This window comes from Ascaphus truei, chromosome 1 (genome assembly GCF_040206685.1).
Source record: "Ascaphus truei isolate aAscTru1 chromosome 1, aAscTru1.hap1, whole genome shotgun sequence".
Classification (NCBI taxonomy): Eukaryota; Metazoa; Chordata; class Amphibia; order Anura; family Ascaphidae; genus Ascaphus; species Ascaphus truei.
The window spans coordinates 25,729,884-25,755,263 of record NC_134483.1 but is presented as its reverse complement, the minus strand read 5'-3'; the positions used below and the strand labels follow the sequence as shown (position 1 = coordinate 25,755,263).

General features: G+C 44.2%; 1 protein-coding gene across 2 annotated transcripts in view; it reads right to left on the bottom strand.

Moving 5' to 3' along the window:
- Positions 1 to 25,380, bottom strand: part of PIK3C3 (phosphatidylinositol 3-kinase catalytic subunit type 3) — a 248,129-nt gene that overhangs the window by 73,065 nt on the left and 149,684 nt on the right. For both annotated transcript variants that reach the window (XM_075585255.1, XM_075585264.1), the window contains one exon: positions 6,523 to 6,691. In XM_075585255.1, coding sequence (XP_075441370.1) covers positions 6,523 to 6,691 — 169 coding nt within the window. The remainder of the gene's footprint in view (positions 1 to 6,522; positions 6,692 to 25,380) is intronic.

Sequence of the window (25,380 nt, the reverse complement as noted above, 5' to 3'; positions counted from 1 at the left end):
AAGTCACCATTCTATTTGCGCTTGCACTATTTGTTTGTATGCATATATATGTGCATAATGAGCAGCCTTTAGAGGGTTCCTCCGCACACTTGAAGTGCAGCTGAACCCCATTATAAAGCGGTGCTCGGAGTCCACATAATGTGACCGCGTTATAACCGAGATCGCAAAATGGCCGCTGCGCAAGATTTTTAAAAATGTATTTTTAGCGTACTTTATCCTGGGGCGCTCTGAGGAGAAAAAAAACAAACCCGGTTATACCACTGGGAGATCTGCATTCTGCATAAACTGAACTCACCAGCAACATTGCTGCCAACAAGACAAGATAAATACAGGCATACCCCGCATTAACGTACGCAATGGGACCGGAGCATGTATGTAAAGCGAAAATGTACTTAAAGTGAAGCACTCCCTTTTCCCACTTATCGAGGCATGTACTGTACTGCAATCGTCATATACGTGCATAACTGATGTAAATAACACATGTGTAACAGGCTCTATAGTCTCCCCGCTTGCGCACAGCTTTGATACAGGTAGGGAGCCGGTATTGCTGTTCAGGACGTGCTGACAGGCGCATGCACGAGCTGCCGGTTTCCTATTGGGCGATATGTACTTACTCGCGAGTGTACTTAAAGTGAGTGTCCTTAAACCGGGGTATGCCTGTATACTGTATAATGTTCACTAGATTCAATAGCAGTCAACGCCTGGAGAAAGTTCATGTTTAAAAAATAGCACCACTGAATAAATGTTATATATCTGGGGTAATCCTGCTACAAAATAAGGTGATTTCTTTTCCCCATATACTGTACATATTGGAGAGCTGTACTTTCCTATCTTAGTTTGTCAGCACTGGTAGGATTTGTGAAGCTCACAGAAATATGCATTTACACATCTGTTACAGACAAGTCATGGAAAGACATACTCTGTTGCCATCCTAGTACCCACAGCACCCAAGACTTTCAGGCAGATTTCACTGTTGAAGAATCAAACAAGTCTTGCACATTGTTGCCATCATGGATGCTGCTATGAGTAACCAGCAAGTTAAATGTATTCCACCAGCAGCCCTACAAATATTACTGTTACATTGATGATATATTCATAATACCGAACAAAAAGAGAATCAATAAAATGTGTAATGATTCTGCTAATTCTATGGGTTTCCTAAATATTATTCACACTACACAATGACCAGGGCTGGAGACTACACTGGACATGCACTAACCAGGCCCAATTTGTACTAATGAGGCACAATAGTTGTTGCTTAATCCAAAAATTAACATAATACCACTGTACATATTACAGTCTAATTAAATGCACATTAAATATTCAACACTAAAGAATGATATGCTTGTGAATGCGGTGTACATTATCCACGGAGAGGTTACCAGGAATGATATGCCGAAAAATCAGTTTCATAAATGAAACAGATTAATATTCACAGGGGCACAAAAAACACACAGTCAAGAAAATAACAATATTAGACATTTTTCAAAAGCAGATTATGTAATAAATAATCTTAGAATTGGGGCCCTCTAAGGTATGTTTAAATCAAATCGCGAAAGGAAAATATTTGAATTAAAAATGTTAATACGTGTTAAACACGAAATAAATAGGAATGTAACAATAATAATGGATTATTGACTCATCATAAATATACGTGAATACATGTAATCCCCACTACTCTGGTCTGTTTCTTAGACGGTGATTTCTTTTCCCCATATACTGTACATAGTGGAGAGCTGTACTTTCCTATCTTAGTTTATCAGCACTGGTAGGATTTGTGAAGGCCAACTCCAGTCCTCAAGGGCCACCAACAGGCCAGGTATTAGGGATATCCCTGCTTCAGCCCAGGAAGCTCAATCAGTGGCTGTCATTGACTGAGCCACTGATTTAGCCACCTATGCCGAATAAGGGATATCCCTAATACCTGGCCTGTTGGTGGCCCTTGAGGACTGGAGTTGGCCACCCCTGGCACTAATGCTTTCTTCTTGAATGTCCCTTCCCACCACACTTTGCTTGGTCCTCTCTCTCCTTCTTCAGATAAGATCAAACGCTTCAGTATCCTTCACACACTGTATCTTGCACTCAAACTGCAGGAAGTAAACAGCCCAGGAAATAGTATGCAAAAACTCATAGCAATCGTTTGGCAGCAAACTGCTTCACGTTTTTCTTGAAGCAGAACAAAGAAACCAAAATGGTTTTGACAAATGATCTCATGAGCAGGTTTCAGAACAGGAATAATTTTATGTAATAAATTCATTTCGGTAAAACTCACTTTGACTGATGCTGAATGTACAACCTACACAGGGTAATTCCTTCCTCATTACAGAGAGGGAAGGGACTTACTCCGACTCCTGATTAATAACAAGTCTTTGTTTCCTCGTTCTGTGTTGCTGTGCTGCTGATCCATTATCAATGACAGTTTATAAAAAGGTATAGTTATTATGTCGCCTTTCAATGAGACAAAGCACCTTTTGCATTTCTTCAGTTATCATTTCACATCGGTATTTGAGACGCAAAAGCTTGTCACCTTATTACAGATCATTCATGTTTAATTAGCTATCCCTCCGTTTTTATGAATTGTAATGTCAATGTGCAAATATGGCTTTCAAACTGGAGCGACAAAGAATACAATTTGTAAAAGTTGATCATGCAAATAAAGTATTGTAATATTAGTGTGGAGAACAAATATTACTGTTAATTATTTCTGCCAGGGGGTTAGACGTCTATTACCTTTGGGAAGGTAATATCAAAACTTGGTCTCCCCGTGGATTAATGATACAAATAATTACAGTTCTGCCATGGACGGTTTGTTTAATGTGCACTTCAGACATTGTCAACGTAATTGACATTTGTAATATATTCACGAGGTAACTACTTGTGCCACGGAGGAAAGTGGAAGAGGTTGCGCACTTCGAAACCCAAAAATCAGAAGGCTGAACGCACATGATGCATAACAAACAAGAATTAATATGGTAATTGTTGCAGCTGTCCTAAATGACATCCTTTAATGTCATTCCTACCATGGTTTTCCCCAACAAAAGGCTTTTATCAAAACAGATTTATTCTGTTTAATTGCACAACCCAAGCCTGCACAGTATGTTTCATCAACGTTGAGTTAACAACATACTGGAATCGTTTGATCTGTCAACTATTTATTTTATTTATTTATTTACAAGGCCCCATTTCAAAATACTTTGTAGATTTTGACAATCAAACAGGACGAATTGCATACATTATACAACAGTGGCATACACTGCTGGACTAGATAAGGGGCACCTACCCTATGAAGCGTTCAGAGAGGAGAAAAGATTGGCTTTGTTCTACAAGCTGCTGACTGGGAAGTTTACAGCGGGGCAGCACTTTGCTTGGTATCAATATATTGAGTGTGTATGGAGGATGTCAGATATAGATGTCCATGAAGAAGTGTGTTTTCAGGGTACCGTTAAAGTTCCATTGGTGAGGCAATACCCGGACATAGTGATGTAGGCAGGAATGAGAGGTTTTAAAAGAGGAGAGCAGACAGATTGGAGAGGGCATGTCGGAGTATTGGGAGAACAGGTCTGAGACGTATGGAGGGGCAGAACTGTGGAGAGCGGAAGACTAGCTAGGAATATATCACATTGGTAAACATGGTATATTACAAGCCATACAACTGGCGATGAAAGTGCATGAAGGGGGAGAGCATGTTCATTTAGCTAAATGTAGCCGACTGACATCTTTTTAATTTATTTATAAAATGTTTTACCAGGAAGTAATACATTGAGTTACCTCTCGTTTTAAAGTATGCCCATGGCAGAGTAATGATGACAAATACATGGTTACATTAAGTGAGCAGGGTTATACATTATATATAAATACATTGCATGCACAGTAAGAGATAATATATATTATAGGGGTATGTAACAGTTACAAACCAGATTAAAATGAGAGACAGCTTTAGTTTTGAAAGAACTTAGACTGGTGGTGGATGTGAGAGTCTACAGTAGATTGTTCCAGTTGTGAGGTGCATGGTAAGAGAAGGAGGAGCGGCCGGATACTTTGTTGAGCCTTGGGACCATGAACAGTCTTTTGGAGTCAGATCTCAGATGATAAATGCTGCATGTGGTAGGGGTGAGGAGCTTGTTCAGATAGACGGGTAGCTTGCCCAGAAAGTATTTGAAGGCAAGACAGGAAAGATGAACTTTGCGCCTAGACTCAATTGATGGCCAATCTAGCTATTTGGCATTTCGAAGTGATGTGTGTTGTAGTTGCATTGGAGGACAAAACAGCATATTGAATTGTAGAGAGTATCAAGTTTGCTAAGGTGGGTTCGGGGTGCCGAGCCGTATACTATGTCCTCAGTCTAGAATTGGCATTAGAATCTGCTGTGCGACACGCTTTCTCACCAGCAGACTTAAGGAGGATTTGTTCCTATTAGGTACACCTTGTTTGGCATAGACTTTGGATATCAGGGTATTAATGTGCAACTCAAATGTTAAATGGGAGTCAAACCAAATGCCCAAGTATTTAAAACTAGTAACAGGGGCAAGGTTGGTATTAGAGCTGGTTGTGGAAGTTGGTTAATGGAAGTAAAGGAAAAGAAAAATGGAATACATATTTAACTCATTTTTTACAACCATTATCAAATGCCTTTTGGTTAAAGGACTTTGTCCATTTTGAAATTTACATGGAAAGAGTTATTTTTGTAAATGATGATGCCATTATTACTGAAACGGATAAACATAAGTACAGGTGTAGTGGGCATTATTGCTCCTGTTACCGCGTGGTGATGTGTGACATCGCATCACTTGTAGTCACAATCTTGCAATGTTGTTATTCACTGCTCTATGTGCTGAAATCGAGTAGCGAGGCATCACGTGTTAGAACAGGTGCCAGAGAGAACACGTTTCTGTGCGATTAAGGAACATAACACTGCCTGCTACACCTGTACCTGATCGTCAGACACTCAACGGAACCCAAAGAAAAGATAAACAGATTTTTCACAGAATCCGACAACGTAAAATGGTAATTTAAGGGCGATTTAATATTCTAAGGAAACCAATAAATAATTTACTTTTTAAGACATGCAACATGACAGGTGTATGGGTACTGCTATACATGTGTGACGATTCGCGGAACACGCCCCCCCTTGCCTGTTGAACTTCTGATCGCCGCCCTCCAGCTGCGAGTCAAGATTATCTGATGTCTGTCTGTGTCCTGAACCCTTCCCTGTCTCCACAAAGGCCACACCTCTGCTCCGCCTCTGCCTTGTCTTCTCTACAGGAAGTGACTTCAAGCATTCTGAAGCAAGCGACACCATCTTTCTGTCTGGCAAATCCTGCACTCTTCCTCCTGACAAAGTAAACCTCTCTCTGACTCTCTCATTGCTAACAGCTGCCGCTGCCCTTTAAATAGTCAGTTGCTAGCTGCCCTGGGTCCTGCGAAGTACTACCTCCAGTACTCTATGCTTCTTGTGCCTGCCATCACATGCTGTCCCTGCCTGGACTTCCTCTGGGACCTTTACTCACCTCCTTTGGATTACCGGAAGATTGAGACATTCCTCCTTTCTTTACTGAGGTTAGTTTATCGTTGCAGGTAGTGTAGGACCTGCTGATTAGGGTATACCTTGACGTGGTAGCAGGCTTACAATACTTTGGCCAAAGCATTCAACTAAAGAACCATTACTTTGTATTTAGTTTTGCTGCACTCTTCAGTTACTGGAACTATGCCTTTAAGGAGGCTGGACGTCCTCCAGGAAGTAATTCTATTGTGACCTGGTGCTCTGGACCCTACCTCCTCCTTGATCCTCACTAGTGGCATACCTCACAACCCTGTGGTGGTGTCTGACTACGTGCATCTTTCCCCAGCTGCACGGCAACTTCTCCTATCTCGAGTCTCCTGCGTCTTTTTTCCACCTCACTATCGGGTCCCCATCCTTGTCTTGTGCGTGGGAGCACAACCGTTACAACATGACGGCAGGGGTTCTCAACTGCAGTCCTCAAGGTAACCCCCCCCCCCCCCCCTCAACACTTCAGGTTTTCAGGATATATCCGTGATTAAGCCAGCTGTGCTCAATCGGTCCCTGCTTCAGCACAAGTAGCTCAATCAGTCCCTGCTTCAGCACAAGTAGCTCAATCAGTCCCTGCTTCAGCACAGGTGGCTCAATCAGGGGCTCCTGATTAAGCCACCTCTGCTGAAGCTTGGATATCCTGAAAACCCGAGCTGCTGGATGGAAGGGAGGGGGGTTTGGGGACTGGATTTGAGAACCCCTGCATTACATATAACATCTATAATCTTTGCATGAACAGTCAATGTCTTTATATATAATGTATAATCCAATTAATTTAATGTCTTTATATATAATGGATAACCCAGTTAATGTAATGTAACTGTGTATTTGTCATCATAACTCTGGTCCCAGGACATGCTTGAAAACGAGAGGTGACTCTCAATGCATTACATCCAGGTAAAACATTTGATAAATAAATGACGGCGCAGGGACACGTGGTGCGAATGAATGGAAGCGAGTCTGGCCGGCGGTACCTGCGGAGGTGCAGAAAGGCGGTGTAGCACTGCTTGCGGAACGCTTGGTACTGCTCACTCTGAGTTCCGCCCATTCCTTCCACCATTTCTTTGTTGAGTTTCATAGGAGGTGGGAGAGGCTTGGGGTCTCTTCCCAGAATATATCCAAAATCAATGTGGAAAAGTTTGCCTGCAAAAAATAAAATAACAGAACTGTAATTGTTCAGCCTTTGTTACAAAAATATATATATATTTTTTACAACTTCTGTCTTTCTCCGACGAAAAGAAGCTGGGCACAGTCATCAAGTAATGTTCATGAGCAATGATCTGCAGCAGCAAGATTATCCCAGATCACCGTCATCTACAAAAGACGTGTACCTGGCTGCACATCTGTAGAAGAAAGGAAAAACACCCTGTTTCTGTCTGTTTTATCACCTGGAGAGGGATGCTCCATGGGTGTTCCCTTAATGCTCGTGAAAAATCAGACATTTAAATGAATAGGAATAAAAATAAAAAGCATTCCCAAAATCAAGTAGCTCTGTGAAGAATGAACGCATCCTTGCATGCACTTTCATATATACGATCATTTATAAAAAGAAAAGGAGTGCCTTAGTGAGTAAAGAAACTGACTGCACATGAAACCTGGTTCAATTCCCGGTGTCGGCTCCTTGTGACCTTGGGCATGTCAATTTACCTCCCTGTGCCTCAGGCCCAAAAACATAGATTGTAAACTCATCTGGACAAGGACGGTGCCTGTAAAATGTGCTGCGTATTATACTGTGATTGCAAAGTGCTTTGAGTCCCATTGGGAGAGAAGCGCTATATGAAGGTTATTAATATAGAAAAAGTTATATAAAAACATAAGTCAGCCATTCTAAAAAATAACACAGTAACAAACAGATGCATAGTCGGCCAGACCAAAAGACCAAAGAGTAACAAATAATAACAAATCCAGCAGCAGTTCAATATTCACTTCAATTTGCTAGGGGACTTTCAACCCACACGGACCAGGTGGCTTCAAATGTATCGGCACAGCCTTTAGGAATCAGCCGTTTCTGGCATGGTAAAGATTGATTAATAGGGTCTATCTAGAGCTTTAAATCTGGAAGCCTACACCCTTCCCTTACTGAGATACACTTTCTAGCACAGAACAATACCTCTGCTATAGAAATCGTTTAATACTGACGAATATCAAGACCATCTATCCATATAAAGATATTTTTCTTCAGCATTATCAGTTTTATATGTATGTATATATCGTTATTTGTATAGCATGATCAAAGTACAGCTCTAATACACAACATAAAAATAGGGGACATAAGAGGGATAAGCACTTCACACAGAAAAGTAGTCATTGGGAAAAGAAGTCCCTGCCCTGAAGAGCTTACAATCTTAGTGATAATTGGGGAGCTTATAGGATTGATTGATAGAAATGCCTGAAATATCTGCTACATTGTAAGTAGCTGCCTAGTTTGCGCTGTACACGCCAATACAAAACGTACGTCACCATATTGGAATCTCTTTTTCCTTTACAGGTTCCGCAGGTCTTTGGACCATCATTTTCTTAACGAATCTTTCAATTGCATATGTACCTTTATAGCCAGTATTTATTACCCTCTTCTGTTATTGCGCCTGTTGTTTATATCCTTTGTATCTATAACCGGTTACTGTGTATAACCATAGCAGTGTGGCAGCATATAGACACATTTCTACTTTGGTCTGCTGGTAATCTGTGCACCTTATTTTATTGATTATATATAGAGATATACACACTTATAATTGCAAATTGTTCTCCACTATATAATATATAAATACATATATTTCCAAAATAATTTGATCACTGTCCTTGCAGTACAGGATCTTGGCATAAGTGAAGCGACGGATGGAGGCGGTTGGACCTAGAAGGTGATGAGCCATTTCCACTGCAAAGTATGTGGTGAACGAGCCCATTTTCCAGAAATGATTTGACCGCTGAGATACTCCCCTTTTCTGGGCAAGCCAATGATCAGGATCCTGACAGATTCTATTTTCCAGGTCTTCCGTTTTCTTTTGCCATGTGGCACTTTGTGCCAAGATGCACATATGCCAAAGCATCAGAGTATTAGGAGAGTCTTCCGGCTTTCCAACTGCTCATCTTTCATCTGATGAAGTTCTGCGAGTGCTCTGACTATCTTCATATCGTGCTTAATAAAATGATATCTCCCCACCCAACTAGAAACCGTATTTAAACTTGAAATGGCTATCAAAAGCACAATAATGTTCTGTTAAAGCAACACTTCTTTAACTTGCGTTGCAGTATTCTTAAAAGTGCTTAAACGTTTTGAAAAGTTGCCCTATGGTCAGATGCAAAGTTATCAAGGCTCACCAGTCGTGTCAGCACTTTTAAATGCCACTGTCATCAGCATCAAATTGACAAGACTGTGGAGGCCTTGTGTCACCATCATTCTTTTTATAGCCAAATGAGTTCACAGAAAGACACTCATCAAACAGGACATCTCACTTGATCATTCATATTCCATTCCCTGTGAAACATGCCATGTATTTTAATCTGCTCTCCTTCCTTCGTCCTTTTTTATTTTTATTTATGGCTTTTACGAAACGTGCAGGTTTTATTCAACACATTAAATACCCATTTAAATGGAATCAATAATATGAGAAGTGATAATGTGTTCAATGGCTGAAATCATTCAAATGGTCTTTGAAGACTTCTCTATAATTCGAGAACGCTTAATGCATATGCCCCTGGTTTGATTGTAATAATGACGTAAGGAAAAGATAAGCCACACAGTAATGCTATTAACCTAAATTGGTTGAAAATGCTATACTGTGACTTTGCATATAAGCCCCTAAGCAATACTGTGTTATATGAGGCGAATATCAATAAACTAAAACACCAATTACTGTGAGGTGTTTGTCAATGTACAGATGTAGCAAAACGCACTGTTTGTGTTGCCGAGGCCGCACGCGATCCCACGACAATTGTGGGCCAATTGGGGGTCCGATCCAGAAGCAGTAGCCCCCCGCAACGCGGTCATGGCAGACCCTGTCCCCAGCATGGCGGCCGTATGCGTTTTTAGCGAACGCAGCAGTAGACACTAGGATCGAGGCCTAAGGATCCCCTCTAAATTATAGTCTCGGGAAATCCAACGTGTGAATTGCACATGATTGGAGTACAGTATATCAGCACGACAAACATACAAGGTGTGTGTGTGTGTTGAACAGACTTTGTTGCTCATGGCATAATTATATTCACAGGATACAGGATAGCACTTCGTACAAATGGCAGTGACAAAGTAGTGATGGTTATGACGTGTCTGAACTGTGACCGCAAACGTACTTTGTGCTACAACTGCACAGCATTAAAATCTGTCAAATCAATCTCAACTACTAAAGACGTGCATCCAACACCTCCTCTAGCAGACAACACATGCATATAGGATAATCCCTTGCTTGCTGAAGGGGACAGCCAGGCTCTGCAAACCACTTCAGCAATAAAAACAGAAGCGTCGAACACAAAAATGGCAAAATACCACTTACAACGTAATTGACGTCTTTGAACAAAAACAATGACTCGTCAAGCAATATGATTACTTTTTTTTCCTCTGGAAATGACTATTATTTATGTTTGCAGACCACCATCTGCCAGAGACAAAGCTAGAGAAACTGGGGAGGTGGAGCGAGTACGGGTGTTTGTGGTGAATCTTGCTTTGCATACAGATACCGCGGCGCGCAGATACCGCGGCGCGCAGATACCGCGGCACGCAGATACAGCGGGGCGCAGATATAGCGGCACACAGATACAGGGGTGCGCAGTGATGTCATGCAGATACAGCAGGGCGCAGATACAGCGGGGCGCAGATACAGCGGCGCGCAGATACCGCGGCGCGCAGATACAGCGGCACACAGATACAGGGGTGCGCTGTGATGTCATGCAGATACAGCGGCACACAGATACTGGGGCTCACAGTGATGTCACGCAGATACAGGGGTGCGCAGATACAGGGGCACACAGATACAGGGGTGCGCAGTGATGTCATGCAGATACAGGGGTGCGCAGTGATGTCATGCAGATACAGGGGTGCGCAGATACAGGGGCACACAGATACAGGGGTGCGCAGTGATGTCATGCAGATACAGGGGTGCGCAGATACAGGGGTGCGCAGTGATGTCATGCAGATACAGGGGTGCGCAGATACAGGGGCACACAGATACAGGGGTGCACAGTGATGTCATGCAGATACAGGGGTGCACAGATACAGGGGTGCGCAGTGATGTCATGCAGATACAGCGGCACGCAGTTACTGGGGCGCACAGTGATGTCATGCAGATACAGCAGCACACAGATACAGGGGCGCGTAGTTATGTCATACAGATACAGTAGTACTCTACTCTACTGTACAACTAAGGAACCCATTAGTCCAAAAAGCTATGCTATAACATACTTCAAACATAAAACCAGTTAATTCCAACTTACAGTATTGTCAGTTAAAGTACAATACATGAAGTAATAAAAAAGTGTATTATTTTATGTGAACTGATTATTATTGGCAGTGTTCGACAAATCCATTAAAATACAGGCCCGTGGCGACTGGATTTGACACCGTGGCGACCTCCTTATGGCCGACCCCAAGCAGGGCGGGATTGGGAGCGGGGCTAGGTGGCGATTAGATTTTTGGGTGATTTGTCAACCACTGATTATTGGTATTAGCTGTAAATCCGGATTTGTGTTAATAGTACCACTGCCAATCGTGTAGAAAACAGACAGACTCATTTCTGCTTATCATATACACACACACGTTAAAAAAAGGAAACGAGAGAGTATTTATAGAACAAAGCAGTTCTCGTGGCTAAAAGAAGGAACAATAATATAACAAGGACGGGACATTAAAATAAATTAACCCTTCCACACCCATTGGTAGTTGCTTGATTTCTGTTTCAGTGTTGTGCTGTGTCCTAGCAAACCATGCATCATTTTAAATGTGTGATGTGCCTATCTGCACAATTGGTCAAGTGATCTCCCTAATGAATATAATATGCAAAAATCAGTAATATGTTTTTCAACTTTGCAATGCAGTACATTTCTTAGATGAGCCCAAGAAGCATACACTGATGTTATAAGGAACATTTCCGAAAATGACAATTATACATATTACAGATGTAGCAGACATTCTTAACTCCGTTAGCGCATGTTATGTAACACATAATTGTGTGTGCCATATCTCTTAACCATTCATTTGAATCGCACTGTTCTTAAATAGCGCACAAGCGCCAACACAAAGCACTGCGTTAATGGATGCAAAGTTTGCTACATCTGCACATGAAGATAAAAGCAAGATAAGAATCAGCAACAGGATGATACCACGTCACCAAAGCTTTCTACAGCAACTGTAGCAGAATTGTTCAACACACTGAATTGGGAATCAAAATTAACGGTGAATATGAGCCACCTCCGATTTGCAGATAGCATGGTCATGTTTGACACGAGTTCAGAAGACCTCCAGCAACAAATTACAGAACTCATAAAAGCAAGTACAAGGCGGGTAAAAGCAAGTACAAGGCAGGTAAAAGCAAGTACAAGGCGGGTAAAAGCAAGTACAAGGCGGGTAAAAGCAAGTACAAAGCGGGTAAAAGCAAGTACAAGGCAGGTAAAAGCAAGTACAAGGCAGATAAAAGCAAGTACAAGGCGGGTAAAAGCAAGTACAAGGCAGGTAAAAGGCAGGTAAAAGCAAGTACAAGGCAGGTAAAAGGTAGGTAAAAGCAAGTATAAGGCAGGTAAAAGGCGGGCTTCCATATGAATCTCAGCAAGATCGTAGTGATGATCAACAAATGGGTCAACTCTACAAATATCAAAATACATGGCACAGAACTAGAAATCAAAAAACCGGCAAACAAGAAGAATTAAATCAATAGGACAATGAAGACGGGATGGAGCATATTTGGCAGAAACAAGACAATCTTTCTAGGGAACTTTCCCCTGTGCCTCGAGGAAAGTGTTGGACCATTGTATGCTACCTGCATTCACATATGGATGTGAAATCTGCAGCCTGAATGCGAAGAACATTGAGGAGCTTTAGCTAACTTAGCCAGGTATTGAGTAATCTATGCGGAGTATCACCCCAAGTAGGGAAAAGACTGCATGGGTTTGTATGCAAATCAAAGTCTACGATCAGCACGAGGGTGAAGAAATTCAAATGACAGCGGGCCGGACATATCACAAGAAGAAATGACAAATCGTCGAACGAAGATTGTACTCTACTGCACTCCGAGGGATATGAAAAGACCAAGGCGATGGGCAAACAAAAGATGGGATGATGAAATTAGAAAACTTGTTGGAGCAACTTGTTAAAGAGAAGCTTGCAAGCAGTGAATTAACAAGGACTGAAGAGGACTATATAAAAGTAATAGCGATGACACCGGAGGCAGCAATATCTGAGATTGTGGCCGCAAACACCAAAAATGGCTGTAATCCCCCCCTCCCCCAATTGCCAAGATAAAGACTGGACATGATGACAAAAGTACTATATCCCAGGAAATACTATATAAAAGACTGACTAAAATAAAGAAATATACAGAACATTTTCTAACCTTTTGTAACTCTTTAGTTATTATTCATACTTTGGTAATAAACCATCGGAGTCCACCAATATAGAAAGATTAATTTGTCTTATAAGGGAAAAGTATAGAATATATATCATACATGATAAATTAGGAGGTATTTGACCTGGGTCAAGGTGAATTACACAGGGAATGTGCACTATACCACGATGTGCTCATACTGTAACATGCATACGTGAGAAGTTCTCTGAATTCCTTGTAGTTTAGATGGCATTAGTTATTTTAATTGTTTTTAATCGTCATTTGAGGATAATATGAGGATTAGCGTCACATATATAGACACTGTTTCTGAATGTTATAATGAATTAACTACACTTTTTCTATTTTTGTATGAATAAAATTGAGGTCTTTTATATAGTGCACCGGTATTGGATTGTTCTTTACCACCTCAACTCCGGAGCTGGGGTTGTTGTCGCTGTCCTATCCATCACACTGTTGCAGGTTAAAACATTTCCTGCTATAAAGTACCCCAAGACTTGTATGTATGTCTTTATCTATATAGTAACATACAATTATAATGCTACACACCATAAGCTAAATGACAGACACTTGCTGTTACCGGTGCTCCTTGTCCAGGGAGTCCCTGTCAGAGAAAAACTCCAAAGTCAGCAAAAATTGAAGGTTCAGGGCACTTTGTAAATCCGCAGTGCCCTGAACCTTCAATTTTTGTTTGTTTATATAGCGCCAATAATGTGCATAGCGCTTCACAGCAGTAATACACGTGACATCATATAAACAACATATGCTTCAGACATAAAAGTAACATTAGGAAAATTAGTCCCTGCCCCAAAGAGCTTACAATCTAATTGGTAAGTAGGAAGAACGTTCAGACGGTAGGAAGGTGTTCTGGTAAGGGCGTCTTGCAAGGGGCCAAGGTAATGAAATATCTCAAATGAGTTAGATGCTGAAATCCTCCAAGTGGAAATACTGACCCAAAACCATCACAACGCAGAGCTGGGCTTTCTTTCTTCAATTCCTGTGTTCTTAAAGTACAGCTACAGCTGGGCCTGGAGGTCATAGCAAGGATCCATTTGCCAATGATCTCAAGCTGGCAAAGTAAACGCAGTGCTCTGATGAGAGCCAGGTGCTAATCTATATTTGCTGCTAATAAAACAGCAAGAGTAATATTGCTGTGTCCGAAATACGCATAAGGCCTTGACCTCGCTGCGAGGGGGGGCCGCAGCGCTGGGGCGAGAGTTGCTCCTGCTCTCAATAGATTTGAGAGCAGGACTCGCGACTAGCTATACGGCACGCCCCCCGGCGGTTCAGCCAATGAGGGCGAACCTGCCGGGTGACGTCATGGCCGCGCCCCTGTCACTCCCCCGCCATGCCCCCCCCCCCCGGTCTCTCTTCCTGCAGTGAGCTGCAGACCAGGGAATCGGCTGCACGCCCGCCAATCTCGCGGGCGCGCTTTGCAGCTGAGTTACCGGGGCCTTAGCCTAACACCAGGGCTGCCTGCGTTAACCCACATTGAAAGATGTAACAGAGGGGACCACAAAAGTACGCCTTCTGCCAAAATATTTAAAAAAAATCCAGAGCCCCCCACGGTTAGGGTATAAGGCAAAGGCGTGCAAAGTGGGGGGGGGGGTGGCGGTTACAGAGGCCCTGTGCTTCCTCAAGGGCAATTAAATTAAATGCTGGGGGACCGCGCGAGGTCTCTGTAAATGTTCTTACCTTGGTGTTGGGCGACGCGCAGGGTGGTGCCGGCAGCATCATTTGAAGCCGGAGTCGAGCCGGCGGGGGGACGAGCAGGCAGGGGGGCGCAGGGGGAAAAAGTTACACACACCTGGCGTAAGGTACAGGTCTGCTATGCATATTCCATGCCAAAAAAAACACAAATAACTTCTCTGGTAAGTAAACTACGTGCATATCAAAACTGTTTAACCGAGTAACTTGGTAGCAAGAAGACAAGTAAGGCTGTGTTCCCGCTGGCGCTGAGCGCGCTCATGCTTTGGGAGCTCTCCAAGCATGAGCGCCGGGTGGCCTTTACATTTTTGCGGGCGAGTGGGGGGCGGGGGGGTAACGCTGCAGAGGAAGCTGAGCGCGCTGGTAAGTATGAAAAATGTATTTACCGAAGCGATAAGCGCCGGTGAGCGTGTGTGCACGCGCATACCCGCGCGCATTGCGTGAGCAGGGATGTCTGTGTGTGTGTGTATATATACACACACACACACACACACACACACGTCACCTCGCCAAGCGCCGCCCACTCAGCAAGCTCAGCGTTAGCGGGGACGCAGCCTAAGTAATCCGTAACAGCATTACATTATATATGTGGCTACATTGTCCTATAGTCCTCACCAAAAGAACAGCAATTCAGGTCCCAGGAGGACAACTTCTAATTGAGAGAAGACAGTTTGCAAGCACTACCAGTTTCACAATATGGAATCAGTGACCAAAGTCACACTGAGGAGCCCTAAAGGATGAAATCGATGCCTAAGCGGGTCCCCTGATTCTGTAACTGACGTCACTCGCACTTACTGTAGCTATATAACTACAATTGAAGACTGAGCCTCTGGCTGAGCCACCTGTGCTGAAGATGGGACTGATTGAGCCACTTGTGCTGAAGCAGGGATATCCTGAAAGTTCATCTTTCCTGTCTTGCCTTCAAATACTTTCTGGGCATGCTAGCCGCCTATCTGAAGAAGCTCCTCACCCCTACCACACGCAGCACTTACTGTATCTGAGATCTGACTCCAAAAGACTGTTCATGGTTCCAAGGCTCAACAAAGTATCCGGCCGCTCCTCCTTCTCTTACCGTGCACCCCAAAACTGGAACAGCCTACCGGAGACTCTCACATCCACCACCAGTTTAAGTTCGTTCAAACCTAAAGCTGTCTCACATTTTAATCTGGTCTGTCACTGTTACATACGCCTATGATATATATATATTATCTCTTACTGTGCATGCAATGTCTTGTATACAATGTATAACGCTGCTCTCTTAATGTAACCATGTATTTGTAACCATGTCTTTGTCATCATAACTCTATGCCCAGGACATACTTGAAAACGAGAGGTAACTCTCAATGTATTACTTCCTGGTAAAACATTTTATATATAAACAAAATAAATAGTTTCATTTAAATCTTATGGGGAAGGGCATGGGTCCTCTGTAAGCACTCCCCCCCCCTGAAAATTTTGCATGCCCCCCCAGTTTGCACAGCGCTGCTCTAGGGCATCGACGTGGATAGGAAGTCCCACGCCTGCCGGATACTCATTTTTCTGACACTTTAGAATCCTTGTCTGCAGCTTAACCCCGGTATGTGAGCGTGGGGAAATGATGCAGGTTTGGGCCTCTGCAGGAGACCTGCAAACACTCGGGAGTACTTAATCTTCACTGAAATGGGAAACTCATCAACATATTTAAGATAGATAAAGCACATGGCCTGAGGACCCAAAGACATTCTAGTATACACATTGATCTCTATATCGTTTCAGATGCCTTTGTCTGTAGAAGCAGTATCAGGGCATCATCATGCTCTCCGAATGGCTCTTCTGTTTATTAATCAAGTAGAGCACTGAAGGTTTATTGTTCCTCTTTTTTTATGCTACAAAACAGAGTACCCTACTGACAATGAATATTTTCAAGTATTTCAACTTATAAATAAAATATTTCGACAGCAGTGAAAACTCAATTTCCACGCCATCAGAAGAAGGTCATTTATGTGACTGGCTGACGCTCACTTGTAATTCTATACTTGCCTAAGTGTTTCTTAACACAATTTCCAGTTCTCCATTTAAATAGTGGGGCAGTAAATATATGAGATGAGTCAGTAGAAGGCGTAGAAGGACATAAGAGAATGATGACCAAAGAAAACATTACCAGTGTAATTTGTATCCTGCTCTTGAAATCAGAGCTGGAATGGTTTCATTTGTCCACAAGATAGAAAGGGGACTAATTCCGGCCATGATTCAGACATCTGCAGCAGTGAGAGGAGAATACAAACACAAAAAACTGTCTGCCTGGTATTTTTTGTTTTTTTTAGCATGTTCTTGTATAGCGCTGCTAGTTTTACTTAGCGCTTTACAGAGACATTTTACAGGCACAGGTCCCGTAGAGCTTACAATCTATGTTTTTGGTGCCTGAGGCACAGGGGGATAAAGTTACTTGCCCAAGGTCACAAGGAGCCGACACGGGGAATTGAACCAGGTTCCCCTGCTATTGCCACTCAGTGCCAGTCCGTGTCTTTACTCACTAAGCCGCTCCTTCTCCCTTGAATTCATTTAAACATTTCATAAACACCTACAGTTTTGGATTACTACATTTATTTAAGGGGGTTAATGGGCCTTAGCGGTTTAACTGTATAGGTTGCTACAGTGTACCGCCTTTTTTCATCACCTGGTGTAGAGTAATTAGGCAGAACCCAGCCATGTCCACCTTTTAGAAGATGTTTAGGGATAATAGATATTTTGCAGAAGTCAAGCCACTCCCTCCAAGCATAGTGACATCACTAAGGTAGGTGTGTGTGTGTGTGTGTGTGTCACACACTGTCACGTTTTGCTTCAAATACATTTTGACATGGACCCGTATAAGCTTATGCTTGCTGCATTACACAGCTTTTCAGAACAGCCTGGGTTAAGATGCAAAGCCAGTAAACTCACAGACAGCTGTTTCGACCTTTTGGGTCTTATCAGTGTGAGGCTGGTTATACTGGCTTTGCAATTTGAAGCTGGGATAGGTTTCCACCACACATTAGATATGTTATGGTGGGTGAAAAAAGTGATAAATAAACCTCCACCGTATACCATATAGCAAATTAAAATATCCCACTTGAGCACATTCACATGTCTTAGGGCTGGGACCCGCTGCGCCCGGCGGCGCGGGCGGCTGCACGAGCATTCCCCAGCAGGGGAATCCTTCGGAGCCGGTCCCAGTCCTCCCTCGCTGCACGGCTCACTACGCGCTGTGACGCGTCAGCCGCCAGGGGATGCAAGAAAATTGTGATCCCGAGAGGTGACGTGTGATGAGCCAATCAGCGGCGGGGGCGGGAGCTGTCACAGCTTCCTACATAAGGTAGGGTGTGTGTGTGTGTGTGTGTGTGTGTGTGTGGGGCATTTGTGGAGGAAGGGGGAGGGAGCTGCTTACCTTACAGCAGCCTGCAGCAGTTCCCTCCTGTCCGGCAGCCCGTAGAGGCAGGGGGGGAGTAGCGGGTCCCTCCGCTCAAGGCACGCCCCCCACTCCCGCCCCGGCTCCCGCCAGACCGCATATTGCGGTCTGTGTATCAGCGCGCCGCCTGTCTGCAGTGCGGGCGCGCTGATTCAGGGAGCGGGGCCTTAACCTTAGCCAGGTCTGCAACCCTGCTTTTCACCATTATTGCCTAGCATACAGTGCTTCCACTGCAGCAAGGGATTCTGGGAAATTACATGCAAATGAGCACACAGTGCACTCCAACCATAACTTATCTAATGTGTGGTGGAAACCTATCCAAGCTTTTGGGTTTCATCAGTGTGAGGCTGGTTATACTAGCTTTGCAATTTGAAGCTTGTATAGGTTTCCACCACACATTAGATTCCTTGCTGCAGTGGAAGCACTGTATGCTAGGTGATAATGGTGAAAAGCAGGGTTGCAGACATGTGACTGTGATATTTTTATTTGAGATATATATTGTATTATAATTCCATGTACTCTCTTTTGTAAATCGCTGAGTACACCCGAAACATCAAGGCCCCTTCCTCACCTACTCCCCCTCCACTCGAATCAAGGTCCCTTCTCCCCCACCCCAACACGGCCTCTGTGCTGCATCAAGGCCCCTTCCGCCTCAACTCCCCCCCCCCCCCCGCCCAGGTCCCTCTTATCCCTGACCCCCACCACAACAAGGCCCCTTCGCCTCACCTCCCCCCAAAGGTCCCGCTACTCCGACCCCCACCACAAGGCCCCTTCCGCCTCACCTCCCCCCCCCCCACCCCAAGGTCTCACTTCTCCCTGACCCACACCACAACAAGGCCCCTTCTGCCAGGCCTCACACCCCCCAATGCACAAGTGCTGTTTCCCAGATACATGGAGGTCGCACATCCCCCCTTCCCCTCCTCCTGCTGCAGAAGGGTGACTCACCTTCTCTCTACTGACTCAGCCCCACTCCTTACACTGACTCTCAGTCTCCCCTCCCTCCTCACACTGACTCAGTCCCCCCTTCTTCCACTGATTCAGCCCTTCCATCCCCCCTCCCCCACTGCCGTCTCCCTTCTCCTTAAGGTTGAGTTTATAGTACTGGCTACAGCGACGGCGTGCAACCACAAGGCAACTTAATTTGTCCGTAGCAACCATCTATAGTGGGCGCGATGGCGATTTGTGACATCACAGCGACAAAAATCACTGCAGTCAAAAGAATTTGACATTTCCAGAGACAGCCGCACCACGTGACTGGCAGCAACCAATCACATAGCCCCTTGCTGCCAGCGACATCGCACACCAGTGTGCAAATACAGCGACGTCACGGGTAGCGTCGCCGCAACCAGTACTATAAACACAGCCTAAGGCGACGCTTAATAGTGCCGGCGCCTGTGCCGTCAGGCTACGGTCGCTGGAAAAATCTAATTGAGATGACTTCCAGCGATCGCGACCAAACTGTCGCAATGCATTTGTTTTGACGCGACGTTGCGTCGCTGTCACCGTCACTATAAGCGCAGCCTAAGGCTCCAACAGTGACAGACAGGCTGACCTACACAGACTTCTGTAGAGATAGATACAAACACATCACAACAGCCACACTGACAGAGACAGACAAACAGACACATAGATTGGCACATGTACATGCTGAGCTAGCCGTCACTGAGCAGTGGCAGCATGTGCCGGGTGCCTCAAACAAGTGAGTGGGGAGGGACTCGGCAGGGTGGCCACTTTAATGAAGCAGCACAAGTGACCATTGTGGGGACTTGATTCATTTTCAAAGGACACAATATAAAAATGGTAGATAGGGAAATGTTGATACAGTACCTTGTTGTGACTGTATCTTTTGGCCAAAATATTGAACCATTAAATAATTGTATAAATATTGGATGTGCATCATTTTGTAGCATTGCTCCAACTGCCAGAAAATGTCCATTGTATCAACTCCCTCCCCACTCAGTTCTGAGCCCCCTGCACATGCTGTCCTGTGCCCTGGGACTGAGCTGTGGCCCCCGCTCGCACTCAGTTCTGAGCCCCCCTGCACACGCTGCCTGTCCTGGGACTGCCCCCACTCCCACTCAGTACTGAGCCCCCTGCACATGCTGTCCTGTGACTGAGCTGGGGCCCCCGCTCCCACTCAGTTCTGAGCCCCCTTGCACATGCTGCCTGTCCTGGGACTGCCCCCACTCCCACTCAGTTCTGAGCCCCCCTGCACATGCTGTCCTGTGACTGAGTTGTGGCCCCCACTCCCAATCACTTCTGAGCCCCCTGCACATGCTGTCCTGTGACTGAGCTGTGGCCCCCACCCCCAGTCAGTTCTGAGCCCCCCTGCACATGCTGCCTGTCCCGGGACTGCCCCCACTCCAACTCAGTTCTGAGCCCCCCTGCACATGCTGCCCTGTGTCCTGGGACTGAGCTGCGGCCCCCGCTCCCACTCAGTTCTGAGCCCCCCTGCACATGCTGCCTGTCCTGGGACTGAGCTGTGGCCCCCGCTCCTACTCAGTTCTGAGCCCCCCTGCACATGCTGCCCTTTCCTGGGACTGAGCTGTGGCCCCCGCTCCCACTCAGTTCTATGCCCCCCTGCACATGCTGCCCTGTGACTGAGCTGCGGCCCCCGCTCCCACTCAGTTCTGAGCCCCCCTGCACATGCTGCCTGTCCTGGGACTGAGCTGCGGCCCCCGCTCCCACTCAGTTCTGAGCCTCCCTGCACATGCTGCCCTGTGACTGAGCTGCGGCCCCCGCTCCCACTCAGTTCTGAGCCAACCTGCACATGCTGCCTGTCCTGGGACTGAGCTGCGGCCCCCGCTCCCACTCAGTTCTGAGCCCCCCTGCACATGCTGCCCTGTGACTGAGCTGCGGCCCCCGCTCCCACTCAGTTCTGAGCCCCCCTGCACATGCTGCCTGTCCTGGGACTGAGCTGCGGCCCCCGCTCCCACTCAGTTCTGAGCCCCCCTGCACATGCTGCCTGTCCTGGGACTGAGCTGTGGCCCCCGCTCTCACTCTCTGACTTGCCTCTGGCTAATGGGTGGGTTTGGGAGAGTGGGGAGGAGACCCGCTGCACAATGACTGTTAGTAGACTGGAGAGTCTGGGGAATTATGTCACTTTGTGATCCCTTCCTGTGCTGCTTAAAACCACCACTGTAACTTCCTAAGTATCCTGATCATTTTACTGCAGAAAAAAAAAAAGACTTCAAAATCAATTTGTTTTCATGTCTTATGATTTGTTTTTAAATTAATTAGTTTACAATAAAAGAACTAGAAAGGAATGGCTTCCTATACATAGGGGTGTGGGGGGAGTGAGAAGGGAAAGGAGCTGCTTCTTTAACAACCATACTATGTAATATATAAACATACACTGAATACATTAACACTACACCTTAATCTGTGTCATGAAATGGTACCAGCATGTCTACCTTGAGAGGTCCGTGCTTTTGGAACATGCACATTTGTATATGGCATGCCAAATACAGTACAGATGTGGAGAATTATATTGTTCCCCCAGATAACTCTGTATACCTAGGCATACTGTACTTCAGAATATCATTGTTTCTGTAGAATTTATAGGTAGAGTTGGTACAGATTACTGTAGTATTCCCCAATATACCTCAGAAGAGAGAACAACATGGACTGCTACATCTGTACCTGTGTGTGTGTGCTGGATTTGTTCTTCATGCGTTTTTAGTTAAATATGGGGCAGGTGGCTTCCCAGCAGCTATGTGAAGTCTAAACAAGGCCAATTTGTATTAAGTGAGGATCAGAACAAACTTTTAGAATATACATACAGTAAACGATCAATGACCGATAAATAAAACAGGAAGACATACACAGACACTCTAGTTATAGTAACTACAATAAAGAGAAAATAAGATGAAGAGTGGTGGGAGGGGTGGCAAGAAAAAAAAAAACACATTTACTACACAAAATGTGAAAACCTCTTATGTTTGGTCTTTATTTAAAGCTGCAGCCCGGCAATATCCTACGTGTGTGGTTTTTTTTTGTGTTTTTTTTTAACAAATCAGTTCTGTACAATAAGAAAAAAACTTGTAGCATTTTTTTTTTAAAACTCTGAATTTGTTTATGTATTATAATAATAATAATTATTATTATGTAACAAGCAGTTTTTATTTCTATAGCAACAATTTACAAAGTCACATCCCCTTCCTCTTCTGAAACAGACTCTGACACACCCCTTTTTGAGCCCTGCCCTCTCTCTAGAAGTGCACCAATTGTATCTGTAATACAATGGTATTTGGGACCAAGACTAAATTTGTAAAGCTTCCAGTGACTGAGCTCCTGATTAGAACTAACACCACCCTAACACCTGTCACTAGTTTTAAATACCTGGGCTTATGGTTTGACTCCCACTTAACATTCGGGATGCACATTGATACCCTGACAACCAAGACCTATGGAAACTAGGGGTACTTTACAGGAACAAATCCTCCCTAAGTCTCCTGGTCAGAAAGCGTATTGCACAGCAGATGCTAATGCCAATTATTGACTATGGAGACATAGTATATGGCTCGGCTCCTCAAACCCACCTTAGCAAACTTGACACCCTCTACAATTCAATTTGTCGTTTTGTTCTCCAATGCAACTACAACACACATCACTGCGAAATGCTCAAAGAACTAGATTGGTCGTCACTAGAGTCTAGGCGCAAAGTTCACCTTTCCTGTCTCACCCTCAAATACTTTCTGGGAAAGCTACCCAGCTACCTGAACAAGCTCCTCACCCCTACCACATGCAGTACCTATCACCTGAGATCAGACTCCAAAAGACTATTCATGGTCCCAAGACCCAACAAAGTATCCGGACGTTCCTCCTTCTCCTTCCGTGCACCCCAAAACTGGAACAACCTACCAGAGACTCTCATATCCACCACCAGCTTAAGTTCTTTCAAATCTAAGGCTGTCTCACACTTTAATCTGGTCTGTAACTGTTTCATACGCTCATAATATATATTTTCTTTAACTGTGCATGCAATGTCTTGTATATAATGTATACCTTGTTCATTTATGTAACTGTATTTGTAACCATGTATTATTTTGTTTTACTCTGTGCCCAGGACATACTTGAAAACGAGAGGTAACTCTCAATGTATTACTTCCTGGTAAAATATTTTATAAATAAATAAATAAAATAAATAAAATCTAGTGACTGCCTGGTCACATGATCTTACCCACAGACCTTTGTATCTTTTGACCTCTTCTGCTGCACTGACAGCCATTTAGTGAACCCCCGAGCCGAATCTTCGCCAATCGATAACAGGAGAACGGATCGATCGGCAACTTAGCTAATCACTTGTCAGTGTGTCGATTGTATTGATGCACATATTAAAGGGGAGGGGGGAGACACACGTTGCTTGTCTGCTGCTTTAAGCTAACCTGTTTAAACCAATATTTTTGCATAGTCTTTGCACTGACTACATTTATGTTTTAAGTTGGTGGAGGTAAAAAGCAATGTACAGTACTATTTATAACCGTTGTATCAGAATCTCTTCTCACAAAACAAGGACACACAGAAGCTTGTGCTCTTCCCTCTGCGTTATGAGCCTGCACAGACCCAGACACTATGGTGGATTTCCACTGCCCTCTGCTGCATTACCAAGGTAATTCACAGACATGGATTACATGTTATACCAGCCGCCTGCAGTTTGTTGTTTCCACTCGGTTACAATAACGTTCAGTATACTGAAGCAGACGTGCAAAGAGACAGACTGGGGTTTGTGTGTCCCAAGCAGTGGAAGGAAATGGCTGTTTCTGTATAAAATAGTATTTCTCAAGCAGGTTGCCAAAGAACCTTATTGTACCTTACTCCAGGGGTTCTCAACTCCAGTCCTCATAACCCACAGATCCTGAAAATCTATCAGGGATCTCCATACGTTATATCAACCTAACTTACCAGAGTTACGTTACAAATTGACAGTCACGTACTGTTTGATACATATTTATTTTAAACCCCCTTTTTTTATTTATTGATACAAATAAAGTATTTTAATACATCCACTATACATACAGTTGTGACAGAGTGCTTATATACTAGGTTTCCTTTTCTCTTTGATACAATACAATGCTCATCAAGTTACAAGAAAAAAACAGTTTATAAATAAACTGGATTTGACTGGTGATTGTCCCAAGAACATAGAAGATGGTTTGGAGCCGGGATGCTCAAGTTCAGTCCTCAACGGCTACCGCCAGCGAGGTTTAAGGCAACATAATACACCTAAACACATTGTTTTAGTGGTAATGTAAGCAGCAAAACATGTGAAATCTTATATGGGGATTTAAAATAAAACTGTTCTGTAGTATTAGATAATACTTACTGCATTTTAAAAAAAAATGTATTATTCATTTCTTAATACCATTTTTATATTATTTGCATATGTAAAGCCTGTGAGAAGGTATAATTCTACATTCTTCCCTAAGCTGGCAATCGTTTGGTGCTCCTGTTATAAATCTGTAAAAAAAAATCCTTATGGTGTGCCTAACATAATGGCTGCTTCAGTCAGTGTACCTCAGCAGCTACAATGTATCCTTATATTACTCAGGTAACAGTATCTACTGTTCCAGTTTACAGCTCAAGCTGCTGGGAATACTGGCAACAAATGATTACAAACAGGAAAATGTTGCAAAGATCTTGCACTGCTGCGAAGGCGGGCTAAAAACTGCTATAGAAATCAAAGGATGCTTTAAAACTCATTAAAAATGTCAACAACAATAATAATCAGAATGCAGTAAGTATTATCCAATACTACAGAACTGTTTTTTTAATTTTTTTTTTTTTAAACCCATTGTGGGTTTCACATTTTGTTGCTTTAATGCTACTTTAGGTTATATGGCTTAGTATGCACCCGGCCCGTTGGAAGCCCTTGAGGACTGAATTTGAGCACCCGGCCCGTTGGAAGCCCTTGAGGACTGAATTTGAGCACCCGGCCCGTTGGAAGCCCTTGAGGACTGAATTTGAGCACCCGGCCCGTTGGAAGCCATTGAGGACTGAACTTGAACACCCGGCCCGTTGGAAGCCCTTGGGGACTGAATTTGAGCACCCGGCCCGTTGGAAGCCCTTGGGGACTGAATTTGAGCACCCGGCCCGTTGGAAGCCCTTGGGGACTGAATTTGAGCACCCGGCCCGTTGGAAGCCCTTGGGGACTG